The sequence below is a fragment of the Mesoplodon bidens genome, assembly GCF_964165515.1.
Source record: "Mesoplodon bidens genome assembly, chromosome: 5".
NCBI classification, from domain to species: Eukaryota; Metazoa; Chordata; class Mammalia; order Artiodactyla; family Ziphiidae; genus Mesoplodon; species Mesoplodon bidens.
In genome coordinates, this window is record NC_138161.1 from 113897268 (window position 1) to 113924875 (window position 27608).

General features: G+C 42.9%; 1 protein-coding gene across 5 annotated transcripts in view; it reads right to left on the bottom strand.

The window, feature by feature from the left end:
- LOC308618179 (kalirin) overlaps positions 1-27608 on the bottom strand; it is a 467155-nt gene that overhangs the window by 179770 nt on the left and 259777 nt on the right. For all 5 annotated transcript variants that reach the window (XM_081235674.1, XM_081235672.1, XM_081235671.1 and 2 more), the window contains exons 7-9: positions 7062-7253; positions 3074-3205; positions 1022-1252 (exon numbers count right to left, since the gene is read on the bottom strand). In XM_081235674.1, coding sequence (XP_081091800.1) covers positions 1022-1252; positions 3074-3205; positions 7062-7253 — 555 coding nt within the window. The remainder of the gene's footprint in view (positions 1-1021; positions 1253-3073; positions 3206-7061; positions 7254-27608) is intronic.

A 27608-nucleotide genomic window follows, 5' to 3' on the forward strand; every position in this document is an offset into this window, starting at 1 on the left:
GGGGAACCAACACTCCAAAGACATGTCCAGTTGGCTCTCAATTTTCCATGTATATTTTGACATACTTTTCGATTACACTTGGTCAATACCGCAGGAGGTGTGGAAGGAGAGTGAAATGTTATTTTATATGTATAACCTTGAAATTATGAGGTGGCCACAGAAAAGTCTGAGACCACGAGCGCTCTCACCCCTGCCTCTCAAAGTGAACCAGCAGGGAGATGATGCTAACCCTTAACTTCCGTCTCCAGCTCCCAACAAGCTCTCCCTCCCCCCACCCAGCTATCAGTCCTCAAAGAAAAGCTCCCAGGGGTCCCCAAAGAGACAGACAGAGAAGTATGAGGAAAAAAGAATGTGTCCTTTCATCCAAAAGAGCATTTGTGGCAAGGTTGTCCTTTCATAGTTAGAAACAACAATTTCTTTATTATTTGTGGTAAAGAAAAATGCTATGACTCTTATAATAACGCAAAAAACAGATTAAGCCAGGAGTAACCTCTAATCACAGAACATACAATTATCAACAGCCCTTGTTTTAAATCGGGTTTCCCAAATCCAAGCTTGCCAAAGAATCCCCTAAAGGCCCTGTACCCCACCACACCCCAACTCTAGCAGGCACCTGCATCCCTGATTGAGAAGTGGGCACACCGTGGGCCCAGCTCCGACAGTGCTCAGATAACCCCCTAGGACCCGGAGCTGTCCAGAGAGCTCATGCCTGGGGGATGGTCAAGCTTCCCCCAAAGAAAACAATGTCATGACTGCAAGGAATTGCTGTCTCTCAGATTGAGCCTCCCTTCACAACACCAGAGGGTGAGAAGGCCTGTCTGTAAAGCTGCTTAAGTGAGAAGCATCAATTAACAAGTCCGGATGGTGTGGAGGGGTGAAGCTGGGGGCTGAACTGCCCTCCTCCCTCCATAAATCAGGCGTTCCCAGGCCTGATCACCTAGGTCAGGGACTTGTGCCACCTGCCTGCCTGCCTGCCTGCCTGCCTGAGACAGATGCCAGGCTCAGGGAAGCAGTCTGTTACCTGCTGGACATCCTGCTGGAAGACGCAGAGCTGCAGCCGCTGGTGGAGCCGCACCTTGCGGTGCTGCCAGATGCTCTCGAGCCGTCGCTGGTGATGCAGCACCTCATGCACCACGTCCAGCACCTGGTGCACTGCCTTGGAGTAGTTGGCTGTGGCTGTGAGGGACTCGGAGTTCCCAGGACTCAGGGGACGCTGCAGCACATCCAGCAGCGCTTTGCCGTCCTGGCTGACCTGCAAGAGGGAAAGAGGTCAAGTCTAGGGAGTGGAGGGGCAGGAGGGGCACAGGGAGGCGAGGCAAGCCTGCTGGCATCCCTGATGAGGACTGAGAATCTCAGTCCTACCGACACCCATGACGACCAAGGAGTGTGCCACCAGAGCTGCCACAGTGCCCAGCTGCAGCCCGGGGAGGGCCGAGCACCCCGCAATCCTGAGGGAGAGGAGGTGCTGGGGCTGCAGCCAGTTGTCTGCGAGACCCCGAATCACTGTCTCCCTCCCCCCTTGAATTTCAGCTTCCTGAGGGCAGGGACTCGGCCTTGTTTATCTCGCCCCACGCCTGGAAGAGGGCCTGACACTTGGTACTTGATAAGTATTTACTTGATAAATATTCTCACTGACTAGGTCAGGCAGCAGATCTTTGCTTCAGAAAAAAAGTTGAATATAAGTTGACACCGTAAACCTCTCTCCCTGTTCCCTCTTCTATCCTCACCTTCCTCTACCTAGCTCTAAACTTCTAGGTGTGTGACCAGAGGCAAGTTATTGACACTTAACCCCTTTGGGCCTCAGTTTCCTTGTTTGTGAAGTAGGAATAGAAATGGTACATACCCCATAGAATTGTGGTAAAGATTAAATGAGTTAACACATGCAGGGCACTTAGAAGAGGGCCCAGCAGGTACTGGCTACCAATTCTACCTTTATCATCATCATCATCATCTTTCTCTCCTTTACTTCCTTGTCATTTTCTTCCTTTTATACTTACCCTTCTTTTGCTCTCCTTCTCTATATATATAGATATACATAGAACCTCCTTTTTTCTTCTCCTGAAAATGTTAACTTCCCTGTCTTTCCAGAACATGCAGAATAAGGGAGGGACCCTTAGATTGTGGACACAACGTCCATGCTCCTGGGTTCCCCAACACTCACCCTCAGTGCTGAAACCAGTGGGGGTGACATTCCCTGCCATTCCTCACTGGATTCCTGGCAATATTTCTGGAAAGTGGCATCATCTGATTGACACCTGTGGCTCTCCAGTGCTTGGCAGATCATCCAGCGAGCGTGTGCCTTTCTAATTTAAAACCATGGTGACTAGGGTATTGATAGGAATTTTAAGACCCCAAATTAATGTGGTTAACAAGGAAGTCAAAGTTATTTTGGAGTTGAAACGGCTTTTTCCTTCCAGCAAGGTGTAAAAGGAGGTGTGCTTGATACAAGTTAAGAAGGAAGTTTTTTCCCCTTCTTAACTTGTACCACGCTCCCAGCCTCTGATTTTTCAGCAGAAGAGCCTTTTAGTTTGTCCTCCACTTCCACAGCAGCTTCTCACTCCTGCAAACACTTATCTCCAACCTGTGGTGAGTTGTGCTCTGGAGCTTCCAGTGAGAAAATTAATATTTTTTGATGAGCTGCTATATAAAAGGGGTGGCAGGGCTAGTGCGTGCATGCCCGCTCACCAGACAGAAAGCAACTCCAGAGGAGCACAGCCTTGCTTTCTTACAGTCCTTCCACAGAAGAGACAGTCCAGTCTTCTCAAATAGGGTGAGGTAGGGGTGTGTGTGTGTGTGTGTGTGTGTGTGTGTTCACACATAGGGTGAGGTAGGGTGTGTGTGTGTGTGTGTGTGTGTCCACACATGTGCACTAAGGCGGTTCCTGCCAATGGCTGCATTTTGACATCATCATTAACAGATCAAGGATCTTAAAGATGTCTCCAGAGGGAGAAAAATGGCCTCTCTTCTTCTTAGTCCAACTCAGGCTATTTCACAGCACACAGGCCGGTACTCTTGCCACACACCCATACTCCTATACACAGCCAGGACCCCTGGGTGTCCACTGGGTTCTCACCTCTGTGTAGGCCTGGGTCACCTGCTCATACAAGGACTGGTGGTGGTGGATCGCCAGCTCCAGGTCCTGCATCTCAGACGGCAGGCCACCTTCGCTGCACATCTTGCACCAGGCGTCCACTCCCGACAGGAACTGGAAGGAGATGCCGGCTGGGTCAGTGTGGGAGCACTGGGGGCGGGCAATGGGCAGATTATGTACAGATGGTCAGATACCTTGGGCAGAAGCATCAGGAACTCTGGAAGCCTTCAGAGACCACTGCAGACAGTGGAGTTTTTTCTTTAATTTTACAAACACTAACCCCAGGTAAGAAGTCAGACCCAGTACCTGTTTAGGAAGTATGGTTTCCACAAAGAAAGATGATTATTATGAAACTGCTGGGGGTGGGAGTTGACTTCATGTTCAACAGGTTATATCCACACACTGATGATAAAATACAGGTGTGCAAACAGCTCACTACATGACATGTGTATGTGAGAGCTTCTTGTCCTGTGCACACTCACAGGTACAAGTGAGAGGCAACATATAATGAAATGGGATGTTTCCACACATGTGCTTTATAGTGTAGACATTGAGCTGTGAAGAGTAGCAAAGAATGCCTCATTCAGGCCCATCAGGCACCCCAGGGAACCTGCAGAGACCATTCCCTCAGGGGATGGAGATTAACACTCAAAAAGATCCCTGCTATTGGGTCAGAACCCCAAGGGGTGGGAGAGGGGAGGGCAGCTCAGCGGGACAGACTGTACTGTGTCTAGAGTGGCTCCTGGGATGTGATATATAGATATAGATCTTGACAGACATCAAATTATTTAAAAATTAAAATTAACAACTGCGGGAGACTATGGGTCTCCATGCACAAAGGGTGAGCTAACTGAAATTACTCAGATTTATTGAGTGGAAAATACACCTCTAAAATGCAAATAATTCTTCACCCAACAGTCTGGAGTGGTTCTGTCTGTGATTCTTCTTGCCTGGGTGCACAGCTCCATTTAAATTAATTGCCTAAATACCTTTTTATCTCATTGCCGAGAACAGCCCATCTGAGGACAATAAAGAGCTGCCTAAATAAACGCATTGAAAAAATAGCCTTGAATCCATTGTCTGCGTGTGTGTGTGTGTGTGTGTGTGTGTGTGTGTGTGTGTGCTTTCCAGCTAAAAAGAAGCATGGTTTATGAGTTTCCCTGAAGGACTGGCAATACCTGAGAAATTGCATTAAAAAATAGATACAAATAAAATTGCTTCTCATCCAAACTAATCCAAGTCAGGAAACAGCAAATAGAAGTTGAGTCCTCCAGTTACTCTCAATTCGGGTACTGTGTTTCTACAACTGCCTGAGTTCCCCTCTTGGTATCACGTCAGCTTTCAGTCCTTAGCCACTTGGCTGTGGCAGCTGATTTTTCATTCTGTATGTTTTTAATCGCAGTAAGCCGTCTCCTAACAATTCTGGCAGAGTGCTGGGTGACACCCAGAATCAGGTTGCATGTGCTTGCTAATATCTCAGAAGCTCCTTGCTCCATCAACAACCATTTCATAAAGGAACCTGAAAGAAACTTGACAGTGTGTGTCAGTCGTGGGGGGAGCACCTCTTCAAGGTCTTTGGGATTTCTTTGTAATACTCTAACCAGAGTCCTATAGTAGATCCCACAAAACGGTCATCTCAAGGAGAGAAAGACAGAGAGACAGAGAGGGAGGCACTGAACCTCCCTTGCCAATCTGGAGAAACCTTGAACAAAGTGTGCAAATAATAGGTTGAAGAGAGAACAGGAGATCAGACATGAATATTCTCAGGTACTGCCACCATCATCTTAAAACAACAACAACAAAAAAAGGTTAGATTCCTCTCAATGTGTAGGGCTGCTCTTGACTTATAACACAAGTACTTTCAGTCTTTGGGAAGGTCTCAGATGGAAACAGACACAGGTAGAGGAAATACAAAGATACCAACAGATCTTTGGTGATGTCTACCATTTAAAAAACACACTAAGCACCTAATATATTCCATCTCTAATCCTTATAACAGTGCTGTGAGATTTATGATCATCCCCACATTAGAGATGAGGAAACAAGCTCAGAATGTTGAGGTGACTTGCCTAAGAGTTAATGATTAGAACTTACCTGTGTCTGGCATCAAAACCTAGACTCCTTCAATTATTCCATGCTGCCTTCCATGTTAGATGGGTAATAGAGGAAGAGATTTAAGGTATGACCTTGTGTCTGACTCTGTGTTATCTGTGAGCTACCCGAATGTCATACAAAGAAAGAAATTTAGGGGTTAAGACCATAGGCTTTAATGTTAGACACACCTGATCCCAGATGCCTATCGATTAATTGTGTGATTTTCACAAGGGTATATGAATAAACTTTTAATAACCAGCATATACGTGTGTATGTAATACACATACAAGTGTTATAAACTTTACTGCTATAAAAGATGTGTAGCACATAATTTATAAAGAATAATAACACGTAGAATGCTTATGATAAATTCCATGTAACGAATTGATTCTCACAGATGCTTTTGTTTGTAAACGACAAACTTATATAGTTCCAACACAAAAGCTGGTTGATATTTTCACTTTTGTTAAGATGTAAGACAAAAGTGAAAAATACCTGGAGACTTATGTCAGAACATTACTCATTCATCAGTGATTTTAAGTGACCTCTTTGCTAAATGCAATAATAGTTTTTGAATATCAGAAGAATATTTCCTTGATTTTGTGTTCTATTCACAATGCAACAGCTATACACAGGGCACCTTTTTAGGTTTAATCTGCATTTTAAAATATTTTCTTAAGATTCTAGACAATCAATAAAACAACAAATCAAGCCCTGGTTTCTAACACTTGATGATTTCCATGGTGTAAAACTTTTATCTTGCCCTATTTCAGGCTACCACTGCAACATCACCAAATATGTAGTTGGGATGAGGTGATCAGTAGCACACAGCTGTATACTATTTCCACCACAGACATAAATGTTGACAAAGAGACAAATGGTAACTCTTGCTAGCTTTGCTTAACACTCAAACAGGAAGGAACCCAGAGCCTGTTTACATTCTGCTTAGTAGTTTATTGTTGTGTGTGTGTGTGTGTGTGTGTGTGTGTGTGTGTGTGTGTGTGAGAGAGAGAGAGAGAGAGAGAGAGAAAGAGAGAGAGAGAGAGAGAGAATATAACATAGACAGAAATAATCTCAAGGACATAGAAAATAATAAAACCTAGTAAAATCATTGAAAATGATGAGTTTTGAGTATTTATTACCTTTGCTTTTAATGTGATATATTTAATTTAAATTTATATAGTTTAAAGTAATGGCTATGTTTAACAACCAGCTCATAAAATTCCTGAAAATTTAACCGTTGGCTCTCCCTAAGCTGGTTAGAGTCAGGTCCTACATGCCACTGGATCTTAGGCAGGTTACTTAATCTCTGTGAGCTTCCATGCTCCTCTCTGTAAAATGGGTTAGTAATGTCACTGGCCAATGCCAGTAAGTAAATGGCAACAAGTAATTATTATTTCTGTCCACTGTATTATTATTACATTGTTATTATCCACAGCAAATGCTTCATGTAAAATTAGTTTCCCCCTGTTCTCGGCACTCAATGATCAGTTTAGTTTCACCCCTTTGGTCTATGCTATGGAATGCAAACTAAGCAGTCAACACACACACACACACACACACACACACACGTGCACGTGCGTGCACACAGACGTCCAACAATAAACTACTAAGCAGAATAGTTAGCTCTGGGTTTCTTCCTGTTTGAACGTTAAGCAAAGCCTCCAAGAGTTACCAATGTCTCTTTGGGTACACAGGGGCCATGACAGTAGTAGAATATGGGTTTTTGTCAAAACTACTCAGCACGGTCTTTGGTGTTTCAAAAAGGGAGGAGGGGCTCTCTACACCTCAGTGTATGTCCTCCCAGCCTGCCCTGCCCTGCCCCTGCCCCTCCGCTTCCCACCACCAGCGGCCACAGCAGCTCCCTTGGCCTTACCTGCTCAGCCTTCTGATGGAACACAGCAGACATGGCGAGGATGGTGCTGCGCTCATCCAGAGCGGCCGCAAAGCTCTTCCACTCCTGGTCTAGCTGCGTGGAGATTTGCTTGATTTGTTGCGAGGCATAGTGGCCGGCCTCTGAGAGACGGGAAGCCACGGACATGATGCGGTTGATGTTGACATAGGCGTTCTGGGAAGCAAGGGAGAGGGGGTGCTTAGTGGGGCAGGCTGAAAAGGCACCCACAGAGCACCCTGCGGTGGGGGAATACGTGGGGAAGGAGGCTACCCAAAACAAAAAGTTTGAGAGAGGCTAGTATTGGCCACATTAACGTATCCATTTTGAGCCCATAGGAGGTCTTTGTTTATATTATGAAATTTCAGCAGATGGCAGGTACAGTAACTGAGCCCTTTCATTTTGAGGACCAACATAGTTTTTGTGCCAACTATTAATGCCCACGAATGCAGTCACTTTACATGGACTACCTTAATAATCCTCACAATCATCTTATGAGGTCATGCCATGGGGACATCATGGTACTTCCAAGAGTTTCTCTCCGGAAGCAACGGCTCAGACCAGGGCAAAAGCCGGAGGAGGCAAAGGCACCCCTCTCAACTCAGGAGAGAGCTGTACCCAGGGCATTACTGCCAACTACAACAGGGCAGCAGTGCTCATTAAAGAGGGCAAAGGACACACGTCACAGGATGACCACACATCTTCCTACCACCAAGTGAAGACTTTGCTGCCCCGTTCCTACCCCCATCAAGAGAGCAGGTGAATAAATAAATAAAGAGAGCATATGAAGCCACAATATCCATGCTAAAAATAAGATCTGTGGAGCCCTTTCTTATCCCTACGTGACTTAGGAACATCTCCCCACCTGATCCCAAAAAGGCATCTGTGGGGCTCTCCTGGCCCTGCTGACTCCTCTCACCCTGTGTTTTGTTTACATTTATTCCCATCTTTGATTGCCAATTAAAAATTCATGACCATGTGTGTCATTCCTTACTAGGAGAGCAGAAAACTCTACAGGAAGAAAGAAGACAAAAAACCCCACAAACGCACACACAAAGGCAGTAGTGAGATGATTATTTTTAACTGCTACCTCCTATTAATCGTCTGAGGTGTCAAAACAATCAAGTAATATTGTAGCCCCTACAGGGAGTTATTCTGACTCACACGATGTCTGTCTGAAGGAGGACTAGTGGGGCAGGTTGCTTGCACACCTTTGTTCTTTGTTATGAATCTTCTGATATGATAATAAATATTCTTCGGCAACGGCATTTTCTCTTGGCTCTATTAGCTCAGCGGTAGTTCATTAAAAATGGGTAAGTTTAATGAAGGTTCTTTATTTTCCTTTCCCTCTTCCCTCATGGTCCGCATTCATGTTCGCTGTCCTGACCTCAAGCACTCCATCCCAAACCTGAGCCAGGTTGATAAGGTCTCTCTTCATTTAAAAGGTGTCTGTGGAAGTTTAAGAGGTTAAGTGAAGCACTTGAACACAAATCCATCCTGATGTCTAATGATCCCCATGCGTAAGCTCTTTCTTTAGTCTGGCCTGAGACCTTTCTGACTAGTACGTTTCCTTAAAAGAACTAGAATATTACTGACTCTTATTATTTGAAATAACTATCCTTCAAAGACTTAGGAATCATTATCAGTCCTGTTTTCTGAGTTAGGACACGGATTCTTCTTAAAATTAAACTCTATTTATAGAACTGACAGAAAAACCAACTCTGAATTAGAAATAGAAGGAAAGAAACGGGGGGATAAAAGACATATACTAATTTTAATAGTCCTGTCTTTTAAGGGACTAACATTAGGATTTCCACCAAATTTCCTGCTTGGGTTCCACCCAAAGCAGACCTTGAAACAAGGATTTGGGGCAGACTGTTTATTTGGGTGTGATCCCAGAAAGCCCAGTGAGGGAGTAGGCAAGTCAAAGAGGGAAGGGAGGCAAATAAAGAAAGGATGTGTCCATTAGTGGGTTACTGCTCTGAGCATTTGGGGGTCGTCTCTCCTGAAACCTTTGAGAGACTGTGTAGAACACACTTCTGAGTGTCCCACTGGGAGATGACGGATCTGGGGTATTTATGCACAAGTCCCATCACTCATGGTTGAAAGTCTCTCCTAGAGTTACACCCTGGCATTTCCAGCCTGACCTACACACAGGCCAAGCACAGTCCCCAGGTCAGAGAGTGACCACGGGCAGAGAAACACAGGAAGCTGTCGCTGGGCATGGGAACCGTCTGCAGATGACCCTCGGGGAGGACTGAGGGGATATGAGTGGGACATTGGCAGCATCTAGTAAAGCTGCCTTTCCAAACTGGATTTGAATCCTGGAAACCCTCCCCACGCCACACACATTTCTCCAACTCTATCTAGTGTGGTTGGGTTTTCCTGTCCTGGGAAAGACCTTCGTATTCTTTGGCCAGAAGGGAAGCAAGAACAGCAATAAGAGCAGGGCATGGCCTGTCCCCCGGGTCTCTCGGGTGCATCTTATGGATGCCTGGCCCTTTGTCATCACTGACTGTTTATATTCTCTCCCCACAGGGAAGTTGGGGAGGTGTGTTTCTGCTCACTTTTAGGAAGACCTTTCTAGCTATTAGAGATGTTGAACTGTGGCTGACTCTGGAGGCTGTTAACACCTTGTCACTCCTTCAAATATTTATGGAGAGTGGGCCAGGCTCTGTGTTGGGGGCTGTGGGAGATCAAAGACAAAGAGGAAAGAGACAGGATTCCTGCCCTCAGGGGCTCACAGCTGAGACTTAAAAAAATGTCCTCAAATAACTGTAATTTAAGCAAAATGAAGTAAGTGTTATGACAGAGGTAGAGGCAACTCGCAATGGGGATGCAGGGGGAAGGGATACGAACCACTGGCAAGGATGTGGAGAAGGGGCTTCCTGCACAGAAGGGGGTGGTGAGGTTGGCAGTCCTCCAAGGCCCCCTTCAACCCTTAAGCCTGTGATCATAAATGAAAGCTAAAAACAAACAAACAAAAAGAGACTACAGCTTACATTTCCCATTCTAGACACTAGCACAGTAAATGCCTTTTTGTTTCCTTATCAGTGGGCAGAGAGATGTCTTACTAAAGCTAACAAATGATTACACTGCACAGAAGAAGTGGAGGCAGTGTTCCTTACAAAAGAGGGGTAAGTATAATGTTGACTCATGAATTTGCTCATTGTTCTTCTCTACAGCCCCTTTGAAGAACAGCAAAACACTGCAGGCAAGTCCCATGGCCCAAGTTCATCATCACCTTCTTTATCTCCCTCCAGCTTAGAACCTGAGACAAATAGGCAGAGAGATTCTAAACTGGAGTCACAAACCAAATGACAAGAGAAGAATGGCGGAGAAGGTCTCACATGACTTAAAAGGACAGAGCAAGGTTAAGAGTCCAAATAAACAGGGTGCTTAGCCGTTAGGCACAAATGACATGTCATGGCCTTGGGTCAATCCCTTTGTGTAGTTTTCCTGTGTCACTGTCTATGCTTCTGTTAAAGAGCACCTGGGACTCCCGTTTGTCCTGGGGACGTGGCCAGTGGGAATGGATATTTTGACTCTTCACGGCCTTTCCATTTTCTACCAGCTGCCTCCTCTACGCCCTCCCACCTGCCAGGCTCTGCCGTTCTTCCCTGCCAGCCTTCAATGCCCTTCCAGCTGCAGAGCTGTCCGTCAGTCAAGGGCATCAACGTTGCTGGGTTGGGAGTCAAATGTGAGTTCTCGTCCAGCCCTGGCACTCGCTTAAGATGTCACTTGCCTCCTCTGTGCCTCAGCTTCCTCACCTGTAAGATGAACTAAAGATCTCAGACATTCCATTTCTGAGTAAGCAGTGTCCAGTGCCGGCGCCATATAACCAGGCCTCCAGGTGTACCCTGTTCATGGAGGGCACGCAGATTGAACGTAGAGAGAACTTAGGTGGTCACAGTCTTCTTCTGTCTCATCTCCAGTGCCTGGGGGAATACTGACTAAATCTAGACCTCATTCTATGGAGGAGGTGGGGCATATACTGAAGCAACAAGGGAAACAAAGCTGTCAAGTGTCCACGTGCAATGGGATGGTTTTAAACAGAAGAGGAACGTGATCTGGTTTATGCTTTCAAAAAACTGCTCTGTTCACTAAAGGGCTGGCAAGGGGACACCTACGTGGAGTGAGACCAAGAAGAGCAGTGTGGCGCACTCCAGAGGGACGTGTAGCCCAGCCTCGGCTGTCCACATGCCTCAGCCCCTCAGCCCAGCTCTGCTTTCTGCACTGTCGTGCCAGGGCCACAGCTTGAGCTGGGTGACCAAGGGCCAGCTGCTCCCCCCACCCCTCTTCTCTGCAGCCCCTTCCCCTGAGCCGAGCTGCCTAGACTAACCAGCTTCCCTGGTCAGAAATCAACAACATGACTAATAGTTCTAGCTTAGTGAGTATCTTCTTAAACTCTTACCTCAAAACTGCTTTATGAGTTTAAACCCCACCACCACCATATCAGTGCTGCTATTATTATTATTATTCAAAGTATTGCACTGTCCAACGTTTAAACACGATCTACCCTGCAGAATGCAACGCACCTGCAGCCTGGTCTGCTGCATCCTCCACCCCACCCTATCTCCCCTCAAAGGCTCTCCTCCGATCATTTTGGTCACAAATAGGAAAAATAACTAAATTCCAACAGAATCTTCCTAACTCAAAACCCTCTATATTTACACCCTGCCCCCACTTTTGTTGCCTACAAAATTCTCTGTTTTCTCATTTCACTCCTGCAGCCATTAACTGGAAATCACAGGATGGATGGCTAGACCCTTCTCCTGAGGTCTTGTCTCCTGCTGTGATTAACTGAAATCTATGGAACAAAGTCATTCTGCTGAAAGAACTATTTGGCAGAATCTTTTTTTTTTTTTTTTTTTTAACCTGGCTGAAGCTTGATGAAAGTTTTCAGCCATGCCAAAGGCTCTCACTTTGAACCTGGCTCCTGGCTGCCCTGACTGGCTACAAAAATATGCAAAGTTGCTTGCAAGATAATGATAACTCTCCACTTAAAAACCCAGCTAAATTTTCTCTTTAAATGTAATCTCTTATGTGGTATACTCTGAAAGAGATACTGGCTCTTCTAGAAATAATCATTTGATGCAAGCTATCATTTTGGTAACCCTAGGGTCTGTGTCAGGGGCTGATTGTAAGAGCAGATCATTTCTGAGTACATGTATTATTTGAATCCCATTCACTTCACTCCTAAAATAAGGAGTGAATTTTACACTCCTGTGATTGTAGGTCCCCACCCTGAATCAGAAACTCCCTCCTGTGGGTTACATGAGATAACATAAAGCATCCAGTCAGTTGCCTGGCATATAACTGATAACTCAAAGAATGTCATATCTTTTCCCACATCCAATTCCAGCACATTGGTGTTAACTCTCCAAGTTAATTGCAAACCAAATCAAAGCATTAGTAAAAAGTAAAACAAAAGAAAAATCTATTAACTATTCCAACTAGAGACAAATATTCCAATGAGTCCAGAGTCCTACTGTACTTCACAGAAAGCTTGCCACAAAGTCCCCTACTCTTCCTGAGGAACACTCCCTTGCACAGGAGCCTGCCACATGGGCCCAGCCCCACAGCAGGCAAAGCTGGCCTAGCTGCCTGTCAGGCCACTGCCCTGCAAACTACAGCCCCTGTGTTGGCAGATGCCCTACCCCTAGTATTCAAGAGTCTAGGGCCCTGAACTGTCCACAGGTCTGTCTTTGACCCAGAAAGATTGAAGAGTTCAGAATCAGCCAGTGACTAGCTCTGTGATCCATGCCCTTTCAACCTTAAGTCAGAAAAATAGAGGCCTTTGTCTCTTGGGCAGGCTCAGTAGTTGTGGCACGCGGGCTCTAGAGCACAGGCTCAGCAGTTGTGGTGCACGGGCTTAGTTGCTCCGTGGCATGTGGGATCCTTCTGGACCAGGGCTCAAACCCGTGTCCCCTGCATTGGCAGGCAGATTCCCAAACACTGCGCCACCAGGGAAGCCCCCTGTATCTTTAATTTTAATAGATTCGGTCAGGTTGCAATCCATGAAAGCTGTAACTGCTCAAATGTCCCTGTATCTTTTTACTTTGGTAAAGCATTTGTTTTACAACTAAAGTACAATTTATGTACAAGTGAAATAGGCAAGTTTTAGTGAGCAAATTATGCTTTAAGAAGGAAGAGAATACAAACACACTTCATTTAAAGTTTTTAGAAGCCAAGTTCATATAATAATCTCATTTTATAGTTAGAAAAAAAAATAAAACCCAGACATTTCTTGCTTGAATCCACCTAGTAGGTGATTAAAAAATCTGTTTGATCAATTAAGTGGTGTATTCAAAGTCACAAAAAGAGAGGCAAATTGGGACTAGACTCAGGTCTCCTGATTCCTAGTCTGCATGATCCTTCTGCTTATACTACCTTTTTCTCATGCCCTGCAGATAAATATTAATTTAAGGGTTTTTTTTTGGTAACACTCAAAGAGAGCCATGAGGAGATTTGGAGATCTTCCCATACAGCTTTCAGAGGCTTCATGAGTAACACTCAAAATCAGTAAGAAATAGATTGTGCCAAAGCAATGGAAAAAGCTGAACCTCACCTCCTTTTTCCAGATTAATAGTACCATATGATCGCTTACATCTTTGCTAGTACGAAACCCACTTTGGGTCTTGAAGCTGTTAAAGCATCAGCTTATGATTAATTAGCTGAACATTACCATGTAAACCTGCTGATCCCACCTCGAAACATATGGACACCGGGATAGGAACATCTGGAATAAGAACTGTCCACACTTGAAACTCTACTACAATAGCTATGAGATGCAGTGAGCTCTAAACGAAACCTCTAACTTCTGCCTCCCTCAAACCACAGGGTGCCCTCTAGGGAACAAAACAGGGCAGCTGATGGATGACTATCTGGTCAGGGCTGGCCAAACAGTAGGTCAAACCATGTGGAAGCCATCTGTCACTGTCCGGCAGAGAGAGGAAAGAAGCTGGAACAGCCCTGGTGCTCAGCAAAGATAACACTGGCTTGTGAATCCCTCTGTCTCTCTCGCCTGGCTTGCTGTAGCAGTGTTTCCTCCAGCAATTGCCTTACAAACCATTAAGCAGCCATGAAAACAAACGCCTGGCCATATGTCCGAGGGCCAAGGAAACCCAGGAGCAGATTTAAGTAAAAGAGAAAGACTTCTGTCTCTCCTCTCGCAGCTCTGAGCGAAACTTCCTTAAAAGGGTGAGCGTCTTTGTATGAGGCATTATTGCAGGATTGAAATGGTAGGGAGGGATGGGTACAGCTGGAATTACATTCAGGGAGGCCAGCAGGGAAAGAGGCTGGAAACAATGTAGCTCTTCTGAGTTAGGATGTAGTAATTTCAGGCTGCCTTTAAGGTTGGAATGAGAGACTATAAAACTTCACAGAAACACATTCACCAGTATTTTATTTCCCAGGCCTTTCTTCTGCATTTCTCTTAGCTATTCAGAGCTTGGTCCTGGCATCAGCGCAACCTGGGAACTGGTTAGAAATGCAGAATCTCAGGCCCTTTCCCGATCTTCTGGATCAGAATCTGCATTTTAACAAGATTGTCCCAAGTGATACGTATGCACATTAAAGTCTGAGACGCTCTACAGATGGGAACTACGAGGAGATGTCCCGAGCAAGGAGAACTATTTCTTCTACCACTCCTGACCCTGACAATGATAAGAGCTGAACATTTGCCAAACATAACACCATGCCAAATGTTGTGCTTAAAATGCATGATCACATTTCATCCTTACAACATCCCTGGCAAAGGTACCAACACTATCCTCCATTTATGGACGAGGTAGTGAGGCTCTGAGAAACTGAAATAACTTGCCTATGATCTCACAACTAGGAAGGAAATACAGAGCCACGGTTAGCACCAAGTGCCCATGTTCTTTCCCACTGTGCCGTTTTACTTTGCCATAAATGTGAAAGCAGTTGAGACAACCAAAGATGTCCCTCAAGGGAGATGATGAAGAGAAATTGCTCCCAAAGATTTACAAACTCATATCCCAGAAAAACAGGGCTCCTGGAGAGAGAATTCAATAAAAATTTCTACTTCTCTGAAGCCTCCCCACTGGGGTCCTTGACTTGCCCTTGGAATTCCCAGAATAGCTCAGCTCCAGAATCAGCAGGAGGCTGGCAGGCGGGCTTTTCTTGTCCTCTCCCTCCTTGGAAGAATAATCTCTACCTGTAAATCCAAGGCCAGTCACCTTGAGGAACAGGTTCCTGTCTCCACAGAACCACAGTAAAGCTCAGGATTAAGGCAATTCTTTGCCCCTTTACTCAATATAGTGATTTATTGTCAGAGTCTTAACTCTGCTATCCTATTTGTTTATTCAACCATTCATCCAGTAACTCAAGGCACTGTGCAAGCAGGGAACAAGCAGACAAAACTCCTATGCTCATGGAGCTTACATTTTAGAAGAGTCAGACAATAAGGTAATATCTACTATATATATTTCTTATTTCAGTGCTATACAAAATATAGCTGGGAAAAGGATAGAGCATGGTGGGGCTGGGAAGTGCTACTTAAGATAGAGAAGTCAGGGTAGGCTGACCCCTGAAACTGAGGGTGACACTGCAGCTTAGCCCTGAATGAAGTGAGAGAATGAACAGCCAGGAAGAGGCTCCAGGTAAGGAAACAGCAGGGGCAAAGACCACAAGGCAGGAATGACCTTGAAGCGTTCAAGAAGCAGCAAGAAGCCCAGGGTGACTGGAGCAGTTGAGTAGGTGGTAGAGGATGAGATTGCAGGGGTAACGGGCGTCCAGACCACACAGAGCCTCGTAAGCCATGGTAAGGGACTTCAGCTTTTATCCTGAGAAGGATTAAAGCATTTTGAGCACAGGAGTGACACAATTTTGGCAGGATCGCTAGGGCTGTTATGTTAAGAATGGACTGGAAAGAAACAAAGGTGGAAGCAGGGAGACCAGATAGGAGCTACTACAATAGTCCAGGCAGGTAATGGCCGTGGAAGTGGTAACAAGTGGACAGATTCTGGATATACTTTGAGGGCAGAACCAAGTGGACTTGCTGATGGAAATCCTTTAGTTCTTCCTCATTTCTGGTCCTCTGGTTGGGTCATGAACTCTGACCTCTGTTTTGTTTTCTTTTTTTGGCACTGCTCCCTTCTCATATGCCTATCTAGTCCTGACCTCTCAGTTCTTGAATCTTCTGATTTGTAAACGTCTTGCCTGTATGTGCCTGATCAGTCTCTGTCCCTTGTCTGGTACTCCTGGTCGGCTACCAGCCATGCTCCAGAAAGGCATATGCAATGCTGCTGCTGCTTATTATTATCAATACTTCATATTTGTGTCGTGCTTTACAGTTTAAGACCTTTCGTGTACATTATCTCATCTGACGTGCTAGGTTTCACAGACCATTTCATGCCTTTCATTCGGCTGCAGGAGACCTCAGGGAAGAGGCATGAGTCAGCTTTGGCTGAATTTCAGACAAATTAACTCCTTGGCAGCTACAGACCTGGCAGAGAGCAGGCACTGGCTGCATGTATGTCAAAGTGTGTGGGTAAATTGAGCTACAAGGCTCAGGGGGTAAACATCCAGAGGGCACAGCAAATATCCTGAGGGTAAGGGACATGCTGACAGAGGGTCCCCGAGAGTAGTGGACTAAAGCTAGAAAAAAGGTAACCAAGGGTGTTGGGCAGAGAACCAGGAGTGAGGTGGAAGAGGAGGGAAACCTGTGCCCTGGAGGGGGTGAATGATCAGGAGAGAAGGCTGAACCAGGCCACTGCCAGCCACGAGTCAGAAACCCGTATGGTCAGCTAAGCCCTGCAGGTCAGCTCAGAGAAGCCTTTCAGAAGGGACCTAGGGACATGACTGGGCAGCAAGGTGAGGGGAGCCAGCATTGTGCAGCAGGGTGATACTGAGTGGTACAGAGTGATGCTTTGCCTCTGCCAAGGAGCTTCCCTCTGTTTCTGGTTTGAATAGGGGCCAACCCCCAAAACGTGGCTGATTAGAGTCTAGTGGGTAAAGGAAAATGGGGCACCTGGAGAGGTTGGAGTAGGGAGCAAGGAACAGAGAGTAAAGACAGATACTCTTTCTCCCTGGATACTCCTGACCTTGAAGGGAAGTCCTCCAACTCCACAGGTTAATTATCCAATAGCTTTAGAGTTTGACCCTAGGGCTAATGTCAGTTGGCTTATTTTCTCCACCTGATTCAGTGATTCTCAGTCTGGTTCTCCACCTTGTACAGGTTTCCTGGGGGACATCCCAGTACAGTTAAATCAGAGTCCAGGGCAGTGGGGCCCAGATGTGGTGTTTTTTCAAAGCTCCCGAGGTGACTCCAGTGGGCCATCAGGATGAAGGGCTGATGCCTTAGACATGTGCACCAGCTTCACTGGGCTTAGTTCAAAGCACACTCCTTTCTCCTTAGGACAATTCTAATGCTGACAATGGTGCCAAGAGCAAGGATCATAAATGGATCCTGAGCAGATCAGAAAATAAATCTAATCCTCCCACTGAGTTAGAAGAAAATGGAAATTCCACCCACAAGGCTGTTTGTGGAGATACAAACACTGCATCCTGTTCAACTCGATTAGTAAGAATAGGTCTGGTTGGTGATACATGAAGCATTTTACAAGCGCAGGTTTCCTTAGAAGGCCTGCCTTAGGGAATCTCAGTGCTAACAGAAAACCCTGGATCACGTTCATTCTTGTCAGGGAAGGACACATTTCAATGGCTTTACTTCCATCTTTAGCATTAGAACCTCAGAAAGATGCTTGAGGTCAGGTGGGACTTAAAAGACCATCCAGTGGTTCCTGGACTTTACTGTGCATCACCTGGGGACCCTGTAAGCATCTTGGTTCCCAGGCCCACCCCTGATGGAAACTATTGCTCTCATTCACCTTCTTTTCATGGCTGTTCAGCTTCTGCTCAAGTCATGTCCTGTAGGGTTCCCTCAAAAGTAAAGGCCGTGCCTTGCCAGTTCTGCATCCTCGCCGCCAAACTCTGCTCCAGGTTGGTAACAGGTGCTGTAGCATGCTTAATATCCTATTCATTCAACGAGCATTTATTAGACACCTCCTAGGTGCCAGGCATTGTTACAGGCCCTGGAGATATGGGTGTGAATGAAACAAAGCTCTGTCCTTAAGAGCTTATATCCTAGTGGGCAAAATTCTCCTCACATTAGGCATATGAAATTTAAGGATGGCTAAACTGCAAGCTCGTTGAAGGCAGCTTTGTGTCTTGTGAATCTTGCTGTTCTTAGTGTCCAGCAAAGGGCAAAGAGAACACAACATCAAAAGTCTGTTGAATACACCAATGAGTGAGTGCCGAGTGGTGCACCCAGAGCCTCCTATCTCAGCTTTGCTCTGTCATGGTCATTACCTTCAACCATTAAGAAGATTATATCTTAAAGGTAGCAGGAACCCATTTACGAAACATTCACTCTCCAGTTGTCTTTTTCTCCTCCTCCTCCCCTCCTTCTTCTTAACAGTTGTATTGAGATATAATTCACATACCATACAATTCACCCATTTAAACTCAGTGTATATAACTCAGTGGGTTTTAGTATAATAGTATTTGGTATACAGATATGTGCAACCAACATTGCAGTCAATTTTACAACATTTTTATCGTCAAAAGAAACCCTGTACCCTTTCCTTTCACTACTGTTCCTCTATCCTCCATCCATCCCAAGCCTACTACTTTCGGTTTCTATAGGCTTGCCTATTCTAGACTGTTCATATAAATGGACTTCTATAACTATGTGGTCTTTGGTGACTGGATTCTTTCACTTAGTAAGATGTTTTCAAAGTTCATCCATGTTAGAGCCTGTATCAGCACTTCATTCCTTTTTATGCCAAATAATATTCTATTATATGTATACACCAAGTTTTGTTTATCCATTCATCAGTCAATGGACAATTGGGTTTTTTCCACCTTCTGGCTGTTATTAATGTTTCCTTAAACATTTGTGTATAATGTATGGACTTTTGTATGGACATACAAAAGTCATTTGTCATTTCTCTTGAGTATATACATAGCAGTTGAATCTCTGGGTCATAGGGTAACTCAATGTTTAACTGAGGAATTGCCAGACTGTATTCCAAATGGCCACACCATGTTACACTCCCTCAAGCACTGTATGAGGATTCTGATTTCTCAAGGTCCTCACCTCACCTTTGTTATTATCTGACTTTTTGATTATAGCTATCCTAAAGGATGTGAAAAGGTATCTCATTATGGTTTTGATTTGCATTTCCCTCATGACTAACAGCTTTTCATGCACTTTCAAGCATCTTTTCATACACTTATTGACCACTTGTTTATCTTCTTGGGAGAAATGACTGTTCAGATTCTTTGTCCATTTTTCCATTGGGTTACTTGTCTTTTTGTTATTGAGTTGGAAGAGTTCTTTATTCTCTTATTCTGTATTATAGATTCTAGATACAAGTCCCTTATCAGATAAATGAATTGCAAATATTTTCTCCCATTCTGTGGGCTGCCTTTTCACTTTCTTGATTGTAACTTTTGAATCACAAAAGTTCTTAATTTTGATGAAGTCTAATTTATCTATTTTTTATTTAGTATGAGGTAAGGATCCAGCTTCATTTTTTGCACGTGTCTATCCAGTTGTCCCAGCACCATTTGTTGAAAAGACTATTCTTTCCACACTGAATGGTCATGGAACACTTGTCAAAAATCAGTTGACCACAGACATATGACTTTATTTATGGACTCTCAATTCTACTCCATTGATCTTTATGTCTGTACTTATGCCAGTACCATACTGTCTTGATTACTGTGGTTTTGTGGTAAATTTTGAGATCAGGAAATATGAGTCCTCCAACTTTGTTCTTTTTAAAGATTATTTTGGCTACTCTGGGTCCCTTGCAATTCCATACAAATTTTAGAATCTACTAGTTAGCTTCTACAAAGAAGCCAGCCAGGATTCTGATAGAGATGTGCTGAATCTGTGTATTAATTTGGGGAGCATGGCCATCTTAACAATATTTAAGTCTTTCACTCCATGAGTATGAGATGTTTTTCCCTTTATTTAGATCTTAAATTTCTTTCAACGTTTTATAGTTTTCAGAGTACAACTTTTGCACTTTTGTTAAATCTTTCCCAAGTATTTTATGCTTTTTGATGCTACTATAAATGGAATAGTTTTCTTAATTTCACTTCCAGATTGTTCAGTGTGTAGAAATATCCTGGAATCTGAACTCATTTATTAATTCTAATAATTTACTAGTTCTAATAATTTTATAGTAAATGCCTTAGGATTTTCCATATAGAAAATCATGACATCTGAGAATAGAGATAGTTTTACTTCTTTGTTTCTAATCTAGATGTCTTTTCTTTCTCCTGAATAACTGTCCTGGCTAGAACTTCCAGTGTTAATTAGAAGTGGCAGACTTATCCTGTTCCTGATCCTAGGGAGAGGGTATCCAGTCTTTCACCATGAAGCATGATGTTAGCTGTGGGTTTTTCATAGGTGCCCTTTATCAGGCTGAGGAAGTTATTTTTTAGTCCCAGTTTGTTGAGTGTTTTTATTATGAAAGGGTATTGAATTCCGTCAAATAGTTTTCCTGGGTCTATTGACATAATCATGTGATTTTTGTTTTTTATTTTACTGATGTTAAACCAACCTCACAATCCTGGGGTAATTCCCAGTTCATCATAGTATATAATTCTTTCTGTATGTGATTTGGTTTGTTGTTAGCATTTGGTTGGACATTTTTACATCCATATTCAAAAGCAATATTGGTCAGTAGCTTTCTTTCCTTTTGTAATGTTTTTGTTTGGTTTTGGTATCAAAGTAATACTAGCCTCATAGAAAGAGTTGGGAGTACTTCCTCCTTTTCTATTTTTTTTTTAAAAGCTTCTGAAGAATTAGTATTAACTCTTTAAATGTTTGATAGAATTCAGTGGTAAAGCTCTCTGGGCCTGGGTTTTTGTCCATTTCATCTAAGTTATCTAATTTATTGGTGTACAATTGTTTGTAGTATTCCTTTATAATCCTTTTTGTTTCTGTAAGGTTGGTAGTAATATCCTCTCTTTCATTTCTGATGCCAGTAATTTTTCTTCTTGGTTATTCTAGCTAAAGGTTTGTCAATTTTGTTGATCTTTTCAAAGAACCAGCTTTTGGTTTCACTGATTTTTTTCTACTGTTTTTTTCTTCTCTATTTCATTAATTTTCACTCTAATCTTTATTACTTCCTTCCTTCTGTTTGTTTTAGGCTTAGTTTGTTCTTCTTTTTCTAGTGCCTTAAGGTGGAAGTTTAGGATATTAATTTAGATTTCTTTTCTTTTTTTTACTACAGGTATTTACAACCATAAATTTCTCTCCAAGCATGGCTTTAGCTGCAGCCTGTAAGTTTTGATATGCTGTGTCTTCATTTTCATTCATTTTAAAGTATTTTCTAATTTCCCTTTTTATTACTTCTTTGATCCATTGTATATTTAAGGGAGTGTTATTTAATTTCTACGTATTTGTGAATTCCCCAAATTTCTTTCTGTTGCTGATTTTTCATTTCATTCCATTCTGGTCAGAGAATGTATTTTATATTATCTTTACCCCTTTTATTTATTAAGATTTCTTTTATTGCCAATATATGGTCTATTCTGGGCAATGTTTCATGTGCCCTTGAGAAGAACGTATAGTCTGCTGTTGTTGGGTGGAGTGTTCTATAGGTTGATTTGGTTTATAGTCTATTTCTTCATTCAAGTCTTCTACTTTCTTATTGATCTTCTGCTTAGCTGTTCTAACTATTATTAAAAGTGGGGTATGAAAGTCTCTGTTATTTTTGAATTGTATTTCTCTCATCATTTTTGTCAGTTTTTGCTTCATTTATTTTGGTGTTACATTGTTGGGTACATATGCTTATAATTTTTATATCTTCCTGATGGAGTAACTCTTCCATCATTACAAAATGTTCCCCATTTTCTCCAGTAACATTTTTGTTTTGTTTTGGTTTTGTTTTGAAGTCTATTTAAAAGTCTGTGATTAGTGTAGTCACTCTGGGTTTTCTTATGATTGCTGTTTTTACAATACATCTGTTTCCATCCTTTTACTTTCAATCTATCATAATCTTGAATCTAAAGTGTTTCTCCTATAGACAATATGTTGTTGGATTTTTTTAAATCCATTTGACAATTTCTACCTTTGATTAGATTGTTTAACCTTTTCACATTTAATGTCATTATTGATATAGTTGGATTTATGCCTGCCATTTTACTTTTTCTATATGTCTCATGTCTGTCTTTATACCTCTGTTCTTTCTATAGTGCTTTCTTTTGTATTAAGTGAATATTTTATAATGTAGTATTTTAATATCTTTGCTAACTTTTTCCTCTATTTTTCTTTGTTATTTTCTTAGCTGTTCTAGCATTTAATATGAATATCTTATGAGAATCAGCTTCAGAGGCATACTAACTTAATTCCACTGAGATAGTAAAATGTCACTCCTGTATATCTTTATTCCCTTTCCCTTTTTTTTTGAATTTTATTTTATTTATTTTTTTAAACAGCAGGTTCTTATTAGTTACCCATTTTATACATATTAGTGTATATATGTCAATCCCAACCTCCCAATTCATCACACCACCACCACCACCCCTGCCACTTTCCCCCTTGATGTCCATATGTTTGTTCTCTGCATCTGTGTCTCTATTTCTGCCTTGCAAACCTGTTCATCTGTACCATTTTTCTAGGTTCCACATATATGCATTAATATACAATATTTGTTTTTCTCTTTCTGAGTTACTTCACTGTGTATGACAGTCTCTAGATCCATCCACGTCTCTACAAATGACTCAATTTCATTGCTTTGTATGGCTGAGTAATATTCCGTTGTATATATGTACCACATCTTCTTTATCCATTCATCTGTCAATGGGCATTTAGGTTGTTTCCATGTCCTGGCTATTGTAAATAGTGCTGCAATGAACATTGGGGTGCATGTGTCTTTTTGAATTACGGTTTTCTCTGGTTATATGCCGAGTAGTGGGATTGCTGGGTCATATGGTAATTCTTTTTTTAGTTTTTTTTTTTGCGGTACATGGGCCTCTCACTGTTGTGGCCTCTCCCGTTGCAGGAGCGCAGGCTCCGGATGCACAGGCTCAGTGGCCATGGCTCACGGGCCCAGCCGCTCCGTGGCATGTGGGATCCTCCCAGACCAGGGCACGAACCCGTGTCCCCTGCATCAGCAGGCGGACTCGCAACCACTGCGCCACCAGGGAAGCCCTCTTTTTTAGTTTTTTAAGGAACCTCCATACTGTTCTCCATAGTAGCTGTATCAATTTATATTCCCACCAACAGTGCAAGAGGGTTCCCTTTTCTCCACACCCTCTCCAGCATTTGTTGTTTGTAGATTTTCTGATGATGCCCATTCTAACTGGTGTGAGGTGATACCTCATTGTAGTTTTGATTTGCATTTCCCTAATAATTAGTGATGTTGAGTAGCTTTTCATGTGCTTCTTAGCCATCTGTATGTCTTCTTTGGAGAAATGTCTATTTACGTCTTCTGCCCATTTTTGGATTGGGTTGTTTGTTTCTTTAATATTGAGCTGCATGAGCTGTTTATATATTTTGGAGATTAATACTTTGTCCATTGATTCGTTTGCAAATATTTTCTCCCATTCTGAGGGTTGTCTTTTGGTCTTGTTTATGGTTTCCTTTGCTGTGCAAAAGCTTTTAAGTTTCATTAGGTCCCATTTGTTTATTTTTGTTTTTATTTCCATTTCTCTAGGAGGTGGGTCCAAAAGGATCTTGCTGTGAGTTATGTCATAGAGCGTTCTGCCTATGTTTTCCTCTAATAAGAGTTTGATAGTTTCTGGCCTTACATTTAGGTCTTTAATCCATTTTTTTTTTCCCCAGTACGCGGGCCTCTCACTGTTGTGGCCTCTCCCATTGCGGAGCACAGGCTCCGGACGCGCAGGCTCAGTGGCCATGGCTCACGGGCCCAACCGCTCCACGGCATGTGGGATCCTCCCGGACCGGGGCACGAACCCATGTCCCCTGCATCGGCAGGCGGACCCTCAACCACTGCGCCACCAGGGAAGCCCTTTAATCCATTTTGAGCTTATTTTTGTGTATGGTGTTAGGGAGTGATCTAATCTCATACTTTTACATGTCCCTGTCCAGTTTTCCCAGCACCACTTATTGAAGAGGCTGTCCTTTCTCCACTGTACATTCCTGCCTCCTTTATCAAAGATAAGGTGACCATATGTGCGTGGGTTTATCTCTGGGCTTTCTATCCTGTTCCATTGATCTATCTTTCTGTTTTTGTGCCAGTACTATACTGTCTTGATTACTGTAGCTTTGTAGTATAGTCAGAAGTCAGGGAGCCTGATTCCTCCAGCTCCGTTTTTCGTTCTCAAGATTAACATTCTTTATTTTAAAGTCTATTTTATCTGATATGAGTATAGCTACTCCAGCTTTCTTTTGATTTCCATTTGCATGGAATATCTTTTTCCATCCCCTCACTTTCAGTCTGTATGTGTCCCTAGGTCTGAAGTGGGTCTCTTGTAGACAGTATATATATGGGTCTTATTTCTGTATCCATTCAGCAAGCCTGTGTCTTTTGGTTGGAGCATTTAATACATTCACGTTTAAGGTAATTATCGATATGTATGTTCCTGTGACAATTTTCTTAATTGTTTTGGGTTTTTGTAGGTCCTTTTCTTCTCTTGTGTTTCCCACTTAGAGAAGTTCCTTTAGCATTTGTTGTAGAGCTGGTTTGGTGGTGCTGAATTCTCTTAGCTTTTGCTTATCTGTAAAGCTTTTGATTTCTCCATTGAATCTGAATGAGATCCTTGCCAGGTAGAGTAATCTTGGTTGTAGGTTCTTCCCTTTCATCACTTTAAGTATATCATGACACTCCCTTCTGGCTTGTAGAGTTTCTGCTGAGAAATCAGCTATTAACCTTATGGGAGTTCCCTTGTGTGTTATTTTTAGGTTTTCCCTTGCTGCTTTCAATACTTTTTCTTTGTCTTTAATTTTTGCCAATTTGATTACTATGTGTCTCGGTGTGTTTCTCCTTGGGTTTATCCTGTATGGGACTCACTGCACTTCCTGGACTTGGGTGGCTATTTCCTTTCCTATGTTAGGGAATTTTTCGACTATAATCTCTTCAAATATTTTCTTGGGTCCTTTCTCTCTCTCTTCTCCTTCTGGGACCCCTATAGTGCAAATGTTGTTGCGTTTAATGTTGTCCCAGAGGTATCTTAGTCCTCATTTCTTTTCACTCTTTTTTCTTTATTCTGTTCTGCAGCAGTGAATTCCACCATTCTGTCTTCCAGGTCACTTATCCATTCTTCTGCCTCGGTTATTCTGCTATTGATTCCTTCTAGTGTAGTTTTCATTTCAGTTATTGTATTGTTCATCTCTGTTTGTTTGTTCTTTAATTCTTCTAGGTCTTTGTTAAACATTTCTTGCATCTTCTTGATCTTTGCCTCCATTCTTTTTCCGAGGTCCTGGATCATCTTCACTATCATTATTCTGAATTCTTTTTCTGGAAGGTTGCCTATCTCCACTTCATTTAGTTGTTTCTCTGGGGTTTTATCTTGTTCCTTCATCTGGTACATAGCCCTCTGCCTTTTCATCTTGTCTATCTTTCTGTGAATGTAGTGTTTTTTTTTTTTCCCCACAGGCTGCAGGACTGTAGTTCTTCTTGCTTCTGCTGTCTGCCCTCTGGTGGATGAGGCTATCTAAGAGGTTTGTGCAAGTTTCCTGATGAAAGGGACCGGTGGTGGGTAGAGTTGGCTGTTGCTCTGGTGGACAGAGCTCAGTAAAACTTTAATCCTCTTGTCTGCTGATGGGCGGGGCTGGGTTCCCTCCCTGTTGGTTGTTTGGCCTGAGGCGACCCAACACTGAAGCCTACCCGGGCTCTTTGGTGGGGCTAATGGCGGACTCTGGGAGGGCTCACACCAAGGAGTGCTTCCCAGAACTTCTGCTGCCAGTGTCCTTGTCCTCACAGTGAAACACAGCCACTCCCCGCCTATGCAGGAGACCCTCCAGCACTAGCAGGTAGGTCTGGTTCAGTCTCCTGCAGGGTCACTGCTCCTTCCCCTGGGTCCTGATGCACATACTACTTTGTGTGTGCCCTCCAAGACTGGAGTCTCTGTTCCCCCCAGTCCTGTCAACATCCTGCAATCAAATCCCGCTAGCCTTCAAAGTCTGATTCTCTAGGAATTCCCCCCCTCGTTGCTGGACCCCCAGGTTGGGAAGTCTGAAGTGGGACTCAGAACCTTCACTCCAGTGGGTGGACTTCTGTGGTAACATTGTTCTCCAGTTTGTGAGTCACCTACCCAGCAGTTATGGGATTTGATTTTATTGTGATTGCACCCCTCCTACCGTCTCATTGTGGCTTCTCCTTTGTCTTTGGATGTGGGGTATCTTTTTCGGTGAGTTCCAGTGCCTTCCTGTTGACGACTGTTCAGCAGTTACTTGTGATTCTGGTGCTCTCGCAAGAGGGAGTGAGCCCTTTCCCCTCTTTTTGTGATGTTATTATACATATTACATTTATAAATGTTATAAACCCAGCATTAGATTGTATCACTTTTTACAATTTTATGTCTTTTGAAGAAGGTGAGAGGAGAAAGCAGAGTAAATGTAAGTTTATAGCTCTTGTTATATTCACCTCCTTATTTATCATTTCTGGATGTTTTCTTCTGTCCCTGTGCATTCAAGTTACCATCTGGAGTAACTTCCTTAGCCCTATACAGCTTTACTCTTAACTCCTTTGTGCTGTCACTGGAAAATATGTTACATTTCTATATGTTATAAGCTCAGTAGTACAATGTATACATATTATTTTATACAATGGATTTTTAAATCGGTGACAAGAAGAAAGAAGAAGAAATTTGCACCTATGCTGTCTTTTATAGTTATGTAATTACCTTTCCCAGTGCTCTCTGTCTTTTTCGTACAGATTCAAAAGAGCGAGTCTGGGCTCACTCGCTTTCATCATAAAGAACTTCCTTTATTGTTTCCCATAAGGTGTGTCTGCTAGCAACAAATTTCCTCAGTGTTTGATTATGTGGAAATATCTTTATTTCACTTTGATTTTTGAAAGATAGCTTTGCTGAATATGGGATTCTTGGTTGACAGTTTTTTTCCGTTAAGCACTTTGAATATGTTATTCTACTTCCTTCTGGGCTCCATTGTTTCCGATGAGAAATCAGTTATTATTCTTATTGGGATTCCCCTGTGACAACTCCTTTTTCTCTTGCTGCTTTCAGGATTTTCTCCCTGTCTTTAGGTTTCAGTATTTTCACTATGATGAATCTGTTTGTGGACCTCTTTCCTTTATCCCACTCGGAGTTCCTCGAGCTTCTTGGCTTTGTAGATTGTTTTTCAATATTTGGGAAGATTTCAGCTATAATTTTTAAAAAAAATGTTCCTTTCTCTCTTCTCTCATTCTAGTACTCCCATTATGCCTATGATGGTACATTTGATGATGTCCTGCATTTTTCTGAGGGTCTGTTCATATTTCCTCATTCTTTTTTCTTTCTGTCCTTCAGATTGCATAATTTCTATTGCTCTATCTTCAAGGTTCTTCTTCCAATTCACTT